This window comes from Ptiloglossa arizonensis, chromosome 2 (assembly GCF_051014685.1).
Source record: "Ptiloglossa arizonensis isolate GNS036 chromosome 2, iyPtiAriz1_principal, whole genome shotgun sequence".
NCBI classification, from domain to species: Eukaryota; Metazoa; Arthropoda; class Insecta; order Hymenoptera; family Colletidae; genus Ptiloglossa; species Ptiloglossa arizonensis.
In genome coordinates, this window is record NC_135049.1 from 13,755,254 (window position 1) to 13,770,004 (window position 14,751).

Genomic DNA, 14,751 nt, shown 5'->3' on the forward strand with positions numbered 1-14,751 from the left:
ACATGTTAACAAATGAATTTTTTATCATAGAAAAGAATTTCGCGCGGCTAAGATTTTTATATCATTTGAGATTTGTAATGGATAGAATGACGTTTCCACAAGCCCATCAAATAGAATTAATCACATTAGCAGAATTGGCAGGGATTTCCGCAATTCCAGGAGTTTATCGGTAATAATTTACCCGACTTATAAATATAACCTGTACTACTGTTTTTGACAGCCCAGTGAAACTCGTAATTACATCGTAGAGTTTTGACATTTCATGACAAACCTAATATTTTTAAGGTTATAAAATTGAACAACACGTACCATACACTAATTAATTAATATAAATGAATAATAAATTGTTATAAAAGTGATTACTAATACCTATTTCAAAAAATTATTCTTTTAGCATTATACTGGAACTTTTGGCGCTTCAAATATCGCCAGAGGACATATATATTCTTCTGAAACAAATATATCCACGATCAACGGACAAACAACAATTGGCTGACATTGTTGAAGATACATCTGATGCATTGATCACAAATTAGTACCTATCTTTATGGTTTAATTGTTAGTAATAAAATTTTACAAATACTTAAATAAATTTGTATTTCCATTAGAACATTGCAAATATGGATATAAAGAATATTATATGATGTTTTACATGATAATTATCTTTAATACTGTGAAGCACCTTCTCTTGCCAATTTATCAGCCATTTCATTACCATGAATTCCTTGATGACCATAGACATGTTTCTAAAATATCGAAAACATCATTATTAAATAAACAATGGATGTAAAACATAAAATCAAATTTTCAAGCATCAGTTGATAAATGATTGCCTGTAAAAAATTAATCAAAATGTTTACAATAAATCTATACAAAGATGTGTGAAGTCAAAATTGATTTTCTTAAAAGAGAACTTCTGCACAGAAAAAGAAGCAAAAGACTCTTTTGCACTTACCCAAATTACATTTATAGATTTAAGAGCCTCTTCCAGTTCAATTAATTCAATTTTGTTTATAACAGGTTTATTGTTTCCAGTTTTCCATCCATTTACTTTCCACTTTGACATCCACTTAGTTACACAGTTAATCATGAACTTTGAGTCCGTATGAATTTTTAATTTTGTAATACCTGCTTGTTTTGCTTGTTTTGCAGCTATGGTTACAGCTTGAATTTCTGCCATATTGTTAGTTGCTCTACCAACAACTGGTTGCGATACATTCCTGTAATTATTAACTTTTTTAAATACAATAATGATCTCACCTTAAAAATTGACTGTAACAAAATCATAATGAAACATACATGGGATGATTATCAGCAAACCAGATACCTACACCTGCTTGGGCATTTCGTTTGCCATTTGAACTACAGGCACCATCTGTATATACTTCTACATAACCATCATCATCCATAATATAATCCGATGCCTAAAAAATTAGGAACTTATTAAATGGAGTTCGTGTAATAATACATATCATATATTTACAAAATTGAAAATATATGTGTACATAATACATTTTTAGAATTTTCCAAATAATAATTTGCACGAAGAACCAATAACTGAATTATGTCAATAATATTAGAAATACATAAATATGTTAGTACCCTCTGTTAATTAAGTATACAGTTATATATGAAATTACTTACAGTTTGTTTAATGGGTAAAGGAATTAGTTTACATTTTTTTGGAGATGATTGTTTCTCACTGACTTCTAAACATTCCTTTCTTTTCAATGCTGGTCTAAAATAGATTTAAAATTAAAATACTTATTTCTACTTATTAGTATATAATGATTGTCATACCTTTTCTTTACTACAGTTATTGTGTTTGTGCTACTACTACTTTTATCTGAATTTTCTTTTATAAATTTTTCAGCCTCTATTAGAGAAGGAAATTTTTTAAACGCAGAACCAGAATATTGCTGTACTTGTTCCTTGCATTTATCCCTTATTTAAAACAAATATAATTTATACAACATGGATTTAAAATAATATATACCAAACATAATTTTTACCAAGTGGTGTAAATTCCAGGTTTACGACCTTTAGCAACTGCATAATATGATGGCGCCATGTTCAATATTTTAAATAAAATATTTAATTGAGGTATATTCATCTATTACCTTTCAATTAAAAAGAAATATATTTTTTAATGAGAATATAATTAAAAAATTATATAATAGAAAATATACATATAAAATTTATATATTATTTAATAAATTAAAATTTAGGTATCTAAATTATATTTTTCTAATAATGTTAATTTCGTTCATTAATTGGCTTAACCTAAATCAAACCTTTTCAATTCATAATTAATATTGATAAAGCCTGACATTCTATTGTCGATTTGACAAGTTCATTTATCAGTCCATTTTATCCAAATGTTAGCTGATTTTAAAGATCAATGTAATCGCTTATAATTGAAAAAGAATTTCAAGAATAAAACAACGAAAATGTACATAGATAGAAAATTCAAATATAACCTAAATATTTGATCACAGATACACTTTGAATTTAAAAACCTATCTGAAGCAATTGTAATCTGTTGTCTGCTACAAAGTAAATCATTTGTTAGAACAAAATAATAATTCTTCTAAGAAAATGTACGTAAAGTTATTGGTTTCGCCAAATTCAGACACTCGTAGTGAAAAATGTATGAATGCTGTCGTATGAATACGGTCATATGAATACTGTTTCGATACAATAACAGGATAAGGAATTTGTTTGAAAAAAAATATTTTACATACTAATCTTTATAATTATTCACACAGAAAATAAAAAATGAAACATTTTCCTTTATTGAAAACAAAAAAATGATAACCACATCATACACTAAATTGTTTTCGCATTCAAAATCGTACAGAATAGTAATATCGCATTTCTTTAAACAAATGCTGCACGATGTTTTGTTCTTCATTTGTTTCTTTATTTCTTAGAGTTAATCGAATGTAATTGCATCAGTTGAAGGCGGTTTTTCGATTAAATAATAATTCAAATATGAAACAAATATAGAAAGTATAGGTGGATAGGTGTCCAATACAATATTAAAGGAATGTGAACTTATAATTTATTATTTTACTAATAATAAATCATATAAAAATATTGCTAAAATATTAAATAGAAATGCTTCTACTATACAATGTATGTATATATAATAAAATTCACAGAAGTTGACAAAAGGTAGATACTTGAAAAATAAAAAAAGATTCAAAATTAACTGCTCTGGCAATTGTGATTAACATTGAACAATACCTAGGAGCATCTGTAGGTGCAAAAATCATTGATACAAATATCAAGGTCATATAGCCCAATCAAAACCACTTGTAAGTATTAGGAATAGAAGACAAAGATTAGAGTTCACTAAATGTTATAGCAATAAGGATTATGGTTTTTGAGAAACCATAATTTTATTAAGAAGAATTTAGCAAAAACTGAATCAACAGAGAAAAATATAAAACTTAAATCTAACTATTAAGCACAGAAAAAGCAGTGTACAATGTAGGAAGTATAGACAAGTGGTATTATTTAAATATCTTGAAAACTCAATTAAAAGATAATACACAAAAGTTAAGATTGTTGGATTCCTTCATGTTTTATGGTGACAATGATCAAAAACATGCATCAAAAATCATTCAAAAATAGCTGTTGTACAATTGCCTCAAAGTTATTCACACACTACTTCAATTGCCTAATTTAAATGTAATTAAGCATATGTGGCATGAATTGAAATTTTTTATTCTGTTACTGTACTGAGGTAACATTTCTCGTGATACAACCTGTACAATTTTCCTGTAGGTGACTGTATGACAATATTAAGAAGCTAATTAAAATAAATTAGTTAATAAATATTTTTGTAGTATTGTAAATAAATTAATTAGATTATTTTTCCAATCAATAAACATAATATTTTTGATATTTTTACAGTGTTATATTTTGCCATGAATTAAACATTTATGTTAACATCAGAATATGGCCCATTCAAAGGTATGTCTTTATAAAATATATAATTTGATATTTTTCTACATTTTTAAACATTTTTTACATACTTCAATATATGATTGTAGATAAATATTGTTATAATTATTTAAGATCATACATTAGTAATATATAGACATCCAGTTTAAATACATTACTTTCCATCATATAAAATTTATATTTGTTTTTTATTTAGAAAAATAGTAGTTGGCTGATGCCATCCTTTGACTCTAAACCTGTTAGTAAGTCATCAACAGTCAAACGTGCCAAGTTGCAAGGAATAGGAAGTAGTATATCCAGTATTTCAGATGTTTATGATATAGTTCCTAAAAGAAAAAGTACAAGCAGTCTATCTGCTCTACTGAAAGCTTGTGAACCACAGAAGCCTTCTGAATTAGTAGTCAGTAGGCAGAAACAGCAAGATATTTTAGCCTGGTTGCAATTGAAAGTTAAGAAGGGTCGGCCTTGTGCGTTAATTTTGTCTGGTGCATCTGGTTGTGGAAAGACAGCAGCAATAAGACTACTTGCAAAAGAAAATGATTTCGATGTTACAGAATGGATTACTCCTATTGATCAAGTCATGGATGAAAACAGTAATCTTTTTTGCACTAAATAGAGTTTGGGTCAATTTTAAATGTTTATAAAAAATTAATAATATTTAAATAGAAACGAATGATTTCAATGGAAATATAGTAATTGCTAATTATTTTCCAGATTGGGTAATGAGACAAGGAGATAGATTTGAGGACTTTTTAATTAGGGCTACTCGATATAGTTCAGTTTTGAGTAATTACTCCAGGCGCCTTCTTCTTGTAAAAGATTTTCCAAATGTTTATCTCGAAGATACAGATAGCTTTTTTTCTCTCTTGGAGTAAGCAAAATTATGGTATTTACTTTTTATGCACATTCTATTTTATAATCAAAATTTATTTATGTTTTCAGAAAATACTTTGAAATAGGAAAAGAATCTATAGTTTTTATATGTACAGAAACAGGAAATTCAAAATTATTACAAATGCTTTTTCCCTCTAATTTAAGAGAGAAGTTTAGCATGGATTTAATTAAGTAAGTAGATTAATATTCTATTTTATTTTACTGTACGTAAGCATTTATTAAATTCTTTATGATTTAGAATAAATCCTGCTACACCATCTGCAATGAGGAATGCATTAAAACGAATAGGTGATACTTTAAATTCAATTGCTGGGCACATGATACATGTTTCCCAACACAAAATCGATGAAGTACTATCTAATAGTATAGGTGATATTAGAAATGCTATTTTAAATCTTATTTTCATTTCATTGAGAGGTAAGCATAATTAGAGACATGAATATATTTGATTTCTTAATGCAATGTTATAATAATGCCGTTAGTACCTGAAGAACAGCTTGAAAATAAATGCAGTATTCGAGAAGAGGGTTTGGGGCTTTTGCATGGTGTTGGTCGAGTTATAAATCCAAAAAGTAAGTATAGATAGATAGTAAGTATATCATTAATTTAATTATTCTTATATATAGTTTTTATATATTTTATATATATAATATAAATATTAATAACGAAAACAGATAAACACATATTAGAATTAGTTACAAAAAAGATGAAACATAAATTTATGAATCATAATAATTAATAAAATAATATGAAATTGCAGGAATTCAGAATGGAAGTTCATGGAAATTTGTTCACGACCCTGATGAAATAGCAGCATATTTTCAATCGCAAGCGACGGTATTTCTAAAGTTTATTCAAGAAAATTATTTAACCACTATGAGGGGGATAGAGGAAGTAAACGCCTGTACAGATATTTTGAGTTTAGCAGATGTTTTAAATTCTGAATGGCGTGTATGTGAATTATTTTTGTTACATATAATTATGTAGTCTTCTATATTTAGTCCCGTAAACAATTACACAGGGAGTAATATTATTATTTGAATTGCATAAAGAAAGGTTTAAAAAAATGTACTTTTTAAGAAACTAATACATTTTTCTATTAACAATTTCAGGATACCAATTTAACTAAAGTTACTTTATCTTTCTGCACTCGAGGTTTGATGGTAATGAACGAAAAACCTGTGTCTGGCTGGAACCCCGTCAAAAAACCACAAAGTGACCGAATCGATGTGTTAGTAAATAAATTTTGTATTTGTATATTTATAATATGGTAGTATCATGTGATCTCAAATGACCGTAATATTAACAAATTGTTAATACATTTCGGTATTCCACATTTTATGTATCTATAAATTATTATATATATAGGCAAAGATGTCTGACAGCAGCCGAAGTTCGATGGTATGAGTCTATAATTAATTCGAAATCAAAATCTACAGAGGAATTGCCCGATGTTGATATCGAAGCAATTATTGAGTGATATGTATGGAAACGGAAGTTATAAAAAAAGAAATTGTATTATGTATTTATTTAAGATTTATTTTCTACTAGTATTACGTAGATGAAAAATATATCAGCAGGAAACGAACGACGCGGAGAATATAAATACGAAATATTTTTCGAATATTCCTAATTATTTAATAGTTCTTAAAACGTTTGTACACATCGTTAATTAATAGTTTTCACATTATTATTGCCCAATACTTGCAATAGCATTTTATTCTGTATATTAATTACCTTTAAAGCAGCAAATAAATATTTGCATTTATTATGCCTTATAGATACAACAAAAATAACAAGATTCGTCGTTAAATAGAATTGTATACAATTTATCCAGTTTAAAAGAAATGTTCTTTATTACAAATATTTTTCTTCATATTTAAATTTGTGGCAGTTACAGAAGAAAATAATTTAATGCAGATATATAAATACTTAAATTTTAAATCGAAATTGTTTCTAAGAGCGAGTATTTCGTTTAAAAAAACGCGTAAATCTTACAATCTAACTGTTCTTCATAAATAATTTTTAAATGATTACATTTAATTAACTATATTTGTACATTAATAATAAACTTTGTACACATACTAAATATGTTACTGAGTACCGTTCGTGAACTTTCTCGACTACGAAGGTTTATAGAAAAATGCAGTAATAAGCAGTCTTCTGCTTTGAATACCTTATATGTCAGTGTTTGTCAAATTGTTTCAAGTTATTTCAAAGTATTTTAAATAATTTGTATATTGATTACAGTCTCTTACTTTGAATTTATGAAAAGAATAGAAAAGGCATAAGAATTTGAGAAACACTGAACCGATGTTAGTGTCCATTAAATGTCAGTATTACAAAGTCTTAGGTATATTATAAATCGTATTTAAAAAAAAATTATTTGTAAAACGAATAAAGGTACGTTTTTCAGCGAACATTGAATATTCCTTGGCTAATTTATAAATATAAATGAAAATGATTGACTTCAAAAGTTATTGTAATGAGACCAGAGCGGGATATTTATAAGCGGCAAAGACTACGCCGCTTTTGAGAGGGCAGCTTCTTCTATTGTTGAAATAAGAATATCAAGACCAAATAGAAATCCTTCCTCATGGTTGCCTTGTTCCCATGGTTTTCTGTGTGTCACTCGTTGTCCATTCGGTAATGCTTGTGTCTTAGCGAAGTCAATCAACCATACACCAACTTTGTCGTCGTCGTAGATCATAAAGATACTACTACCAATTATCTGTAAAACAAATGATTATGTATATTACACATTGTCATTTAATAACGTACACACTTTGTTAAAACAGAAAAATTCATTTTCCAGTATTATATTATAATACAGAAACAGTAGCTCTCTATTCCTAATTTATGCTCTCGTGCACACGTAATAAGGTAAATGCACATTTTATCAATTCTTTATCAAACGAGATAGGTGCATTCAAGAAACACGACTCCGTTACAAAAAGAAAAAAAATGAAGGTGACATTAAAGTCACCTCTGTGAGTAATAATTCCGCAAAAAATTCATGCCTGATAGTATATTTTTTTCTCTCCCGGGCAGCCTGCTTTGCATTTTAAATAGTTTGAAAAATAATTCCATACATGCATCTAAATTAGATATATCATCGGGTAATAAATATTGTTAGAATAACCCATCGCCACGTTTTAACGAACGTATCGACGTTGTGTTTTCTGCGTTAATTCGATTTCAACGTATCAACAAAGAGACATACTTCGTGAGTCTTGAAGTATTCGGACGCCTCGATTTTCGAGCGTAGATTCTTCAAGCGGACGAGCAGCTTCTCGCGCGTGGCTTCGCGCGTCCCTAGGAAAAGTTTCATCGTGTCGAGGACCTCCTGATGAGATTTCACTTTCTTCAGATCGGTGATCGGCGGCGCTCCCGGTAATTTCATAGCCTCGATTCGAAATCCATGGCTACGAGTCGAGCTCTGCTGTTCACGGAACTGCATGTACCGTAACTTTGTCACGGCGCGTTGCTCGTGTTCTTGCTTCGTCGGTGCATTCGGATCGACGGCGATCATCTTCTGATAGAGATCCGATCTAGCGGTCGTCTTCGACACTTCCGACTCGAGAAACGTCCTTGTGCCCATCTTGATGTCCATTACATGCGGATCGCTGAATCCGAAAAGCAAATCCTGTAGCTCGATGAACGTATCGCCTTTGTACTCCACTTCTCGGTAATATCTACGGAAATAACATTGTGTAAAAATAAAATTAAACTCGATAGAATAAAGGAGAGTCTCCAAGGTTTACAAGATCGAAAATAAGGAGATATATACTATACAATATATGTAGATAGTGCATTGTCTTTTGAGAGAGTTTCTTGGATAAAATAATCCAAATACGATCATAACTTTTATTCGAAATTTATAATATTATATATTGTTGATTATATATACACGAGTGTTCTGTACGAATCGGTGAAGTTTTATCGATAAAAATAATTACGATCGTATTCGGAACATTTTTAATTGTACGTTGTTCGAATCAATTTCCAAAGACTTCCATTTGTTTAAATAATAATAAAAAAAATAGTTCAAATATGGTCCCGTCCGGACTCATTTTCTGCGCGAAGGTATACGATTAAAAACATAGAAATTATAAATTTCAAATATGACAGATTTCTAATGTAAAATTTACATAGACATGAATAAAACGAGTGACTCCTATATAAAGGATGATTTCTCGTTTAAAATTGAAAGGTAACAGAAACGAACATATAGCACAGTCCTCAAGTTGAAATTTATGGAAAGTTTCCTAGAAATCGATGTCCAATTTTGTTGAAAATTTCCAGCAATCGTTCCCAACATTTATTCACTTTTTATTTGCGACGTGTCCGATTCTTTCGTTCAAATTCTAATTTTTATTCAACGAGTAACGCACAACAAGTTATATTCATCGTCTTTCGTTCGTTCCGCGAGACTATCGTCTGGATAAAAATTGAATTGTACAATGTTCAAGTGGCGGAGTATTCGAACAATGGAGGTTCCACGGTAATTGAATTTTTTCACGATATTGAATCACGTTGAGCTATTGTTCACCTCGGTATACAATCTCGTAAGTCTTTGTCTTTGCTGAGCGCCTCGTAAACAATTCTTTCCGTGTTCTCTGACCCGCCCATTTTTCTTTTCCAGACTGTTCCGGGTCCGGCCGGTGCGAAGCCATCCGGATGACCGGACAACTGGAACCAGGACTTCAATCTGTTCTTCAATAAAATATCACTGGCCGGTGCAGTCAAGTCTAAAGCGTTCTGTAAGAAAAATACAAAGAAACGTAAGCTTCAACCTCGCGCGAACACGATTTTGTAAATAATTGATGCACGAGTTGAAACGGCCAGAATTGAAATTCAGATATTAAGACACTTCTTCGCGATAATTAATTTCTTTATTTTCATATTAAATTCATCGTATCGCGGTAGAAATAAATTCATCAATTATATTCACTTGTTATAATTAATTTCGCACAATCTATACGTTACTTCGTTAATCGATGATCGTTAATTTAGTATAATTGATTCGTAGCATCGTTCACAGTTATACTACAGTTGATTCAACAGTTGAAATTTAGATGCTTAAATAAGAATTGTAATTTTTGGTATCAGTTTTTCGATATTTCTCTAGTTTCTTTCTTTTTTCAGCGCAACGAAAAGGCTCGATTGTACAGTTTAAAGGTACGATCTGTAATTTTAATAAACGATCACCGGATACGTTTTATTTAGAAAATTCTAACGCTAAGAGATTCACCGTTATTAGTTTGTTCGGAAATTCATTTCGTTTTTTTTTTTTGGGTGAAAATGAAACACGATTATTTTAGAGTGTACAAACATTTGATTAAATCGTATACTCTCCATTTTGGAAAACGAAATGAATTTCCGAACAACCCTTATTTAATCTTAATCAAATATCTCGAAGGAATTTCAGATTCTGTTCCGCGTTCGAGTCTCGTCCCGATTTGAAATTCGAGATGAGATTTTCACACGATCTCGAACTATTATAATTATAATTAATAATTATAATATATTAATAATTATATATATAATTAATAATATACTAATAATTATATATATAATTAATAATGATGATATATTAATAATTATATTTATAATTAATAATTATGATATATTAATAATTATATATACACATAATTAATAATTATAATAATTATAATTGAATTATAATTAATTCAACGATTCAAATTCGGTCTTTAGGGTGATTGGTACCCTTTAATGTGTAACGGAGAAAAAGAACTCGTAAGTTGAAAAGATCAATACCAGCGCTAGAAACTTGAGCGAGAGGTCCTCTTCCGGCATGGTGGCATCGGAGAGAACCAGAGGGAATTGTTCCATTTTCTGTATCGTCGCTGGATCATTGGTGAGCTTGGCGAGAGCACCGGTCGAGCTGGATCCAACGCTGTTGGATCGATTCGAGCCGATAGAGGTGCTCTTTCGCCATTGACGAAAGGCGCTATAGGTGCTGCTCGACGAGGCATCCTTCTGCCTTCGGTGATCCTTCTGATTGGAATTATGGTTCAGCCGCGCTTGCTCCTTCTTCGAGGGCTGGAACCAAAGAAATCTACTAAGAATTTAATCCAGCCGACATCGGTGCGCTTTCGTGTCAATTGACTAACGTGAAACGATCACAAACTATCATTAACCATCTTTAGAATTATTTAATCACCAATATTTAGGAATCTAACACCTTCGATTTAGAATTTACTCGCGTAAGGTTTCTTCCAATTTCCTCTCTCCGATTTAGAAATTCTCGTAGGACGTGGATTACTATTTATTTAGAAAAATGTGCAGTGGCTCCGAAAAGTATTTGTACGTTGTATCGTGAGGAAGTTCTTCTTGCATGTAAGACTGATTTTAATGTGTCAATTGACTAACGTGAAACGATCACAAACTATCATTAACCATCTTTAGAATTATTTAATCACCAGTATGGAGGAATCTAACACCTTCGATTTAGAATTTACTCGCGTAAGGTTTCTTCCAATTTCCTCTCTTCGATTTAGAAATTCTCGTAGGACGTGGATTACTATTTATTTAGAAAAATATGCAGTGGCTCCGGAAAGTATTTGTACGTTGTATTTTAAGGAAGTTCTTCTTGCCTGTAGAGACTGATTTTGTGAAATTTCCTCATAATATAGTGTACGAATACTTTTTCGATCCACTGTACAAACAAGTCCACTTTTCTTTAAACGTGTCCCAGTAATATGATATATAATATCGTTTTAATGTACGTCACACGGGTCATATTGGTGCATATTTAACATACGTAATGCATACTTGATACAGGGTGTTACTAGAAAGTCGTGTTTCCTTTACGATTGCGTATTCTGCTATCGATGAAAACGATGGAGGAATAAATTGAGTCGTTTATGGAGGTGTGACTTCCCATGACCACAGATTTGCCTCGAGGTGCAACAAACCACCTGTAACGTGTGATTGCACGTTTCGTTTAAACGATACATTCGTATCATTTTACCTTATAGAGAGGTTTACTCCTAAATTAATACTTACACGAGATGTGTGAGTAATAACTCTTTCGGTTCTACAGGCGTCTTTATACGAAATAATTTTCGTTTAAAAATAATATTCTTTCAAAGAAATATATAAATTGCAACGAAATTGAAGAAAATAAAAATGGAGAGGTTTCCTGCTAAATTAATACTTACACGAGATACTCGGACATGAAACATATTTAATTCTTTCAGTTCTACGGGCGTCTTTAAACGAAATAATTTTCGTTTAAAAATAATATTCTTTTAAAGAAATATATAAATTGCAACGAAATTGAAGAAAATAAAAATGGAGTGGTTTCCTGCTAAATTAATACTTACACGAGATACTTGGATATGAAATATACTTAATTATATATTTAATTAAGAATATTTTTTAAAATATTCTTTTGAAAAAATATACAAGTTGCCACAAAATTGAACCAAATAAAAATTAAACGTTTCTTTCGACCTCTGTCGTGACGTACTTTAAAACCCGAAAACAAAATGATCAGCCACTCGCCAAACAATGCGTGAAAGACGATCTTCAAAACGAATAAAAAAATTAACAGAGCGTGAACACAGCGAGGTCGCTCGAGTTTCGAGACAGAATGTTATTGTGCGTCGAAAGGTGTTTGGTCGAAAGTCGAAACATTTGTAAAATTTTTAATACGTTGAATAACGTAGCAGTGATCTGCGTTTCGAACGTACAATGTTTATTGAAAGTTCTCACAAGGAACGAACCCTAATTGTAATATTAGATACTGTCGTTGAAAATACTATAAAATAAAATAAAATATATTTACTTTTCACGCTACAGTTTGAACAAATGTCATGAATATGACATTTACTTACTTTACTTAACACTAGAACTTACTCAACACTATAGATTCCAGTATATTACTATGACGAACATATTAGAATTTGTATTAAACCACATACGTATTTTCGTTAAACGAGGAAAAGGCAAAATAATATACGAGTACCACTAGTTACAAATTTTGATAATCCACGAATATTGCAGGCAAAGACACCCTTGATAATTGAGTAACTTCAAAAAGAAGTTCAACACAAGTCGAATTGACACTTTCGGTAGTTCTAGTGTTGAAATATTACCTCAGGAAAATCGATAATCGAGAAAGAAAAGGAACCCACGAAATTGATCGTATTTGAAAAATAGAAGAAGTCATAACGTCGTTTGAAAATATGCTACAAAGTAAATTTCCTTGCAAAAGCAGTCGTAACCGATCGTATTAACCGATTGGTAACTCTGATAATTAAATACGAAAGAAAAACTTTCCAAGTTGTGCGGATGACGATGAAGCGAGCCAAGAAATAAGATCACGTACACGTGACAACGGCCGAGAACCGCCTGGCTGGTAGAGTCACGTACACGTGACAACGGACGTCAAAGTGTCAACACGGAAAGGGTTAAACCGAGACGCTCGAGAAACAGACACTGCATACCGAGGACGATTGGACTCGAAGTTGCAACACGTACTTCGTACGTATATAAGTTGCGATATTTGAAAGCGTGGCAAGAATCGAGTCAAGAAATATATCGTCACGTGTGTTTCCGTGCAGTCCTCGACTCAACTGGACGCCCTTTGCAACGAAAGGTTTAATTGAGTTTAGCGAGTTATTTAGTCGCGAGCTACTCGTGCTAATTAGCGCGTCGCGGCTGCCACTTGATCCAATTACAATGCGTCACGTGCACTCCTGTGCATCGAGAGAACGGTCACGATTCGTCCAATTGCTCGGTTGACGCGTAACGGTCAGACAATTGTGAATAAAGGCTCGAGTACACGCTACGAGCGCGAGGTTAAAGAAACAGCGTACAACACCGGAGAGCTCGAGATTATTTATCAGGGTGTTTGGCAATTTTTCGAGCACGTTCGTGGAAACCTTTCAGCGGATTGTAACAAACGACGTTCGAAGCAAACTTGGACTTTCGATTTTTAATCGTCGTTTCGATCAGAGATATCGATTCGAATTTGTATACCGAGTGCCGAGCGGTGTACCGATTAGATAAGATTCGATGGAAAAGAATCGAGTTTATTCGGATGAAAATCAAGTGACCGTTTAAGGCCACCGACTGGTTATCCCCGCCATTTTGTGCGGCTACCCCACCGCTCTATTAGTGGCCACAATGACGATTTACTGTACAATGACTCGTACGTCGATGATCGTATGGCGCGCTGCAAATAAAACACTTTACACATTATCGTTTAAATAGTCGTATCAATTGTACTTGCATAACTTATCGTACGATAAATCGTTATGTCTCTGGTTAATATCTTTCGTATCTCTCGCAAATATTTCTTGTTTTATACAATCTTGCACAGGCAGGGGGGAAAAGATTACTTCTTGAGTGAATTACGAATTGCATCGAGGCAAATGTTTTTAGTCGATTGTAGTCAGGTCTGTGGTTAACGTTTGCGGGTAAAATTTAATCGTACAGAATTATCCTAACTCGTATTATCAGATTTTCTGTAACGCGTTGAACACCACGTTAGTTTTCTATAATTAAAAATGTCCCCCGATATTCGTTCGAATCGTAGCGTAAGAAATTGAAATACTCGATGATTTGTCCATGCACTTGTTATTTTATAATATTACCAACGAGAGTAATTTTAAAGTTTACACCTATTAGAGTTCGTGTCTTGCAAGTGCTTTAGAGTCGTTGTAACTTTGAAATATTGGTCCACAAGGACCATCGTGATGGTTAAAGTGTTAAGCGATTAGAGTGCTCGAAATAGTGGTCGACAAGATTTGCAAAATTCCATAACACGGACCTCTTGAAAATATTTAAAAAAAAAAGATCGATAATTGATTCCTCTAACGAACACCTTCGTAACCTTTCTACGCTATAAGA

The 14,751-nt window shown here is 31.7% G+C and overlaps 4 protein-coding genes across 12 annotated transcripts in view; 2 read left to right on the forward strand and 2 right to left on the reverse strand.

Annotated features, from left to right (window-relative positions):
* Window positions 1–651, forward strand: LOC143154972 (uncharacterized). The gene is made up of 2 exons (XM_076327122.1): window positions 1–169; window positions 395–651. Exons 1-2 carry the CDS (start codon window positions 3–5, stop codon window positions 534–536), a joined length of 309 nt encoding a protein of 102 aa, XP_076183237.1. The 5' UTR covers window positions 1–2; the 3' UTR covers window positions 537–651.
* Window positions 581–2,645, reverse strand: Rnh1 (ribonuclease H1). 5 transcript variants are annotated; one of them, XM_076327117.1, is made up of 7 exons: window positions 2,295–2,645; window positions 2,013–2,120; window positions 1,801–1,944; window positions 1,645–1,738; window positions 1,300–1,424; window positions 956–1,220; window positions 581–746 (listed from the first exon to the last, which is right to left on the reverse strand). In XM_076327117.1, exons 2-7 carry the CDS (start codon window positions 2,111–2,113, stop codon window positions 666–668), a joined length of 810 nt encoding a protein of 269 aa, XP_076183232.1. In that variant the 5' UTR covers window positions 2,114–2,120; window positions 2,295–2,645; the 3' UTR covers window positions 581–665. The 5 variants fall into 5 exon arrangements, with proteins under 5 accessions (XP_076183232.1, XP_076183234.1, XP_076183233.1 ...); XM_076327119.1 differs by having other exon boundaries at window positions 1,801–1,876; window positions 2,295–2,644; XM_076327118.1 differs by having other exon boundaries at window positions 2,481–2,643.
* Rad17 (Rad17 checkpoint clamp loader component) lies at window positions 2,345–7,280 on the forward strand. 4 transcript variants are annotated; one of them, XM_076327111.1, is made up of 11 exons: window positions 2,345–2,600; window positions 3,165–3,792; window positions 3,922–3,981; window positions 4,169–4,565; window positions 4,687–4,843; window positions 4,915–5,037; window positions 5,105–5,283; window positions 5,349–5,438; window positions 5,627–5,817; window positions 5,979–6,097; window positions 6,235–7,280. In XM_076327111.1, the coding sequence occupies exons 3-11, from the start codon at window positions 3,967–3,969 to the stop codon at window positions 6,344–6,346; spliced, it is 1,383 nt and encodes a 460-aa protein (XP_076183226.1). In that variant the 5' UTR covers window positions 2,345–2,600; window positions 3,165–3,792; window positions 3,922–3,966; the 3' UTR covers window positions 6,347–7,280. The 4 variants fall into 4 exon arrangements, with proteins under 4 accessions (XP_076183226.1, XP_076183227.1, XP_076183225.1 ...); XM_076327112.1 differs by lacking the exon at window positions 3,165–3,792 and having other exon boundaries at window positions 2,527–2,600; window positions 6,235–6,267; window positions 6,648–7,280; XM_076327110.1 differs by lacking the exon at window positions 3,165–3,792 and having other exon boundaries at window positions 2,527–2,600.
* Ip3k1 (inositol-trisphosphate 3-kinase-like protein) overlaps window positions 6,699–14,751 on the reverse strand; it is a 26,191-nt gene continuing 18,138 nt past the window's right edge. The window contains exons 2-5 of one of the 2 annotated variants that reach the window (XM_076327115.1): window positions 10,648–10,948; window positions 9,419–9,627; window positions 8,090–8,561; window positions 6,699–7,597 (exon numbers count right to left, since the gene is read on the reverse strand). In XM_076327115.1, coding sequence (XP_076183230.1) covers window positions 7,388–7,597; window positions 8,090–8,561; window positions 9,419–9,627; window positions 10,648–10,948 — 1,192 coding nt within the window. In that variant the 3' untranslated portion in view covers window positions 6,699–7,387. The remainder of the gene's footprint in view (window positions 7,598–8,089; window positions 8,562–9,418; window positions 9,628–10,647; window positions 10,949–14,751) is intronic. The other variant, XM_076327114.1, reaches the window with a different exon arrangement.

Excerpts from the sequence above, each read along its gene's own strand:
- Rad17 (XM_076327111.1), top strand. Across the intron at positions 5,038-5,104 it reads TTTAGCATGGATTTAATTAA|AATAAATCCTGCTACACCAT; the intron begins GTAAGTAGATTA and ends TTTATGATTTAG. Across the intron at positions 5,818-5,978 it reads TTTTAAATTCTGAATGGCGT|GATACCAATTTAACTAAAGT; the intron begins GTATGTGAATTA and ends TAACAATTTCAG.
- LOC143154972 (XM_076327122.1), top strand. The coding sequence starts at position 3 with ATGTTAACAAATGAATTTTTTATCATAGAAAAGAATTTCGCGCGGCTA. Across the intron at positions 170-394 it reads GCAATTCCAGGAGTTTATCG|CATTATACTGGAACTTTTGG; the intron begins GTAATAATTTAC and ends TTATTCTTTTAG.
- Rnh1 (XM_076327117.1), bottom strand. The coding sequence starts at position 2,113 with ATGAATATACCTCAATTAAATATTTTATTTAAAATATTGAACATGGCG. Across the intron at positions 1,739-1,800 it reads ATAACTGTAGTAAAGAAAAG|ACCAGCATTGAAAAGAAAGG; the intron begins GTATGACAATCA and ends AATCTATTTTAG. Across the intron at positions 1,221-1,299 it reads TTTGCTGATAATCATCCCAT|GAATGTATCGCAACCAGTTG; the intron begins GTATGTTTCATT and ends TAATAATTACAG.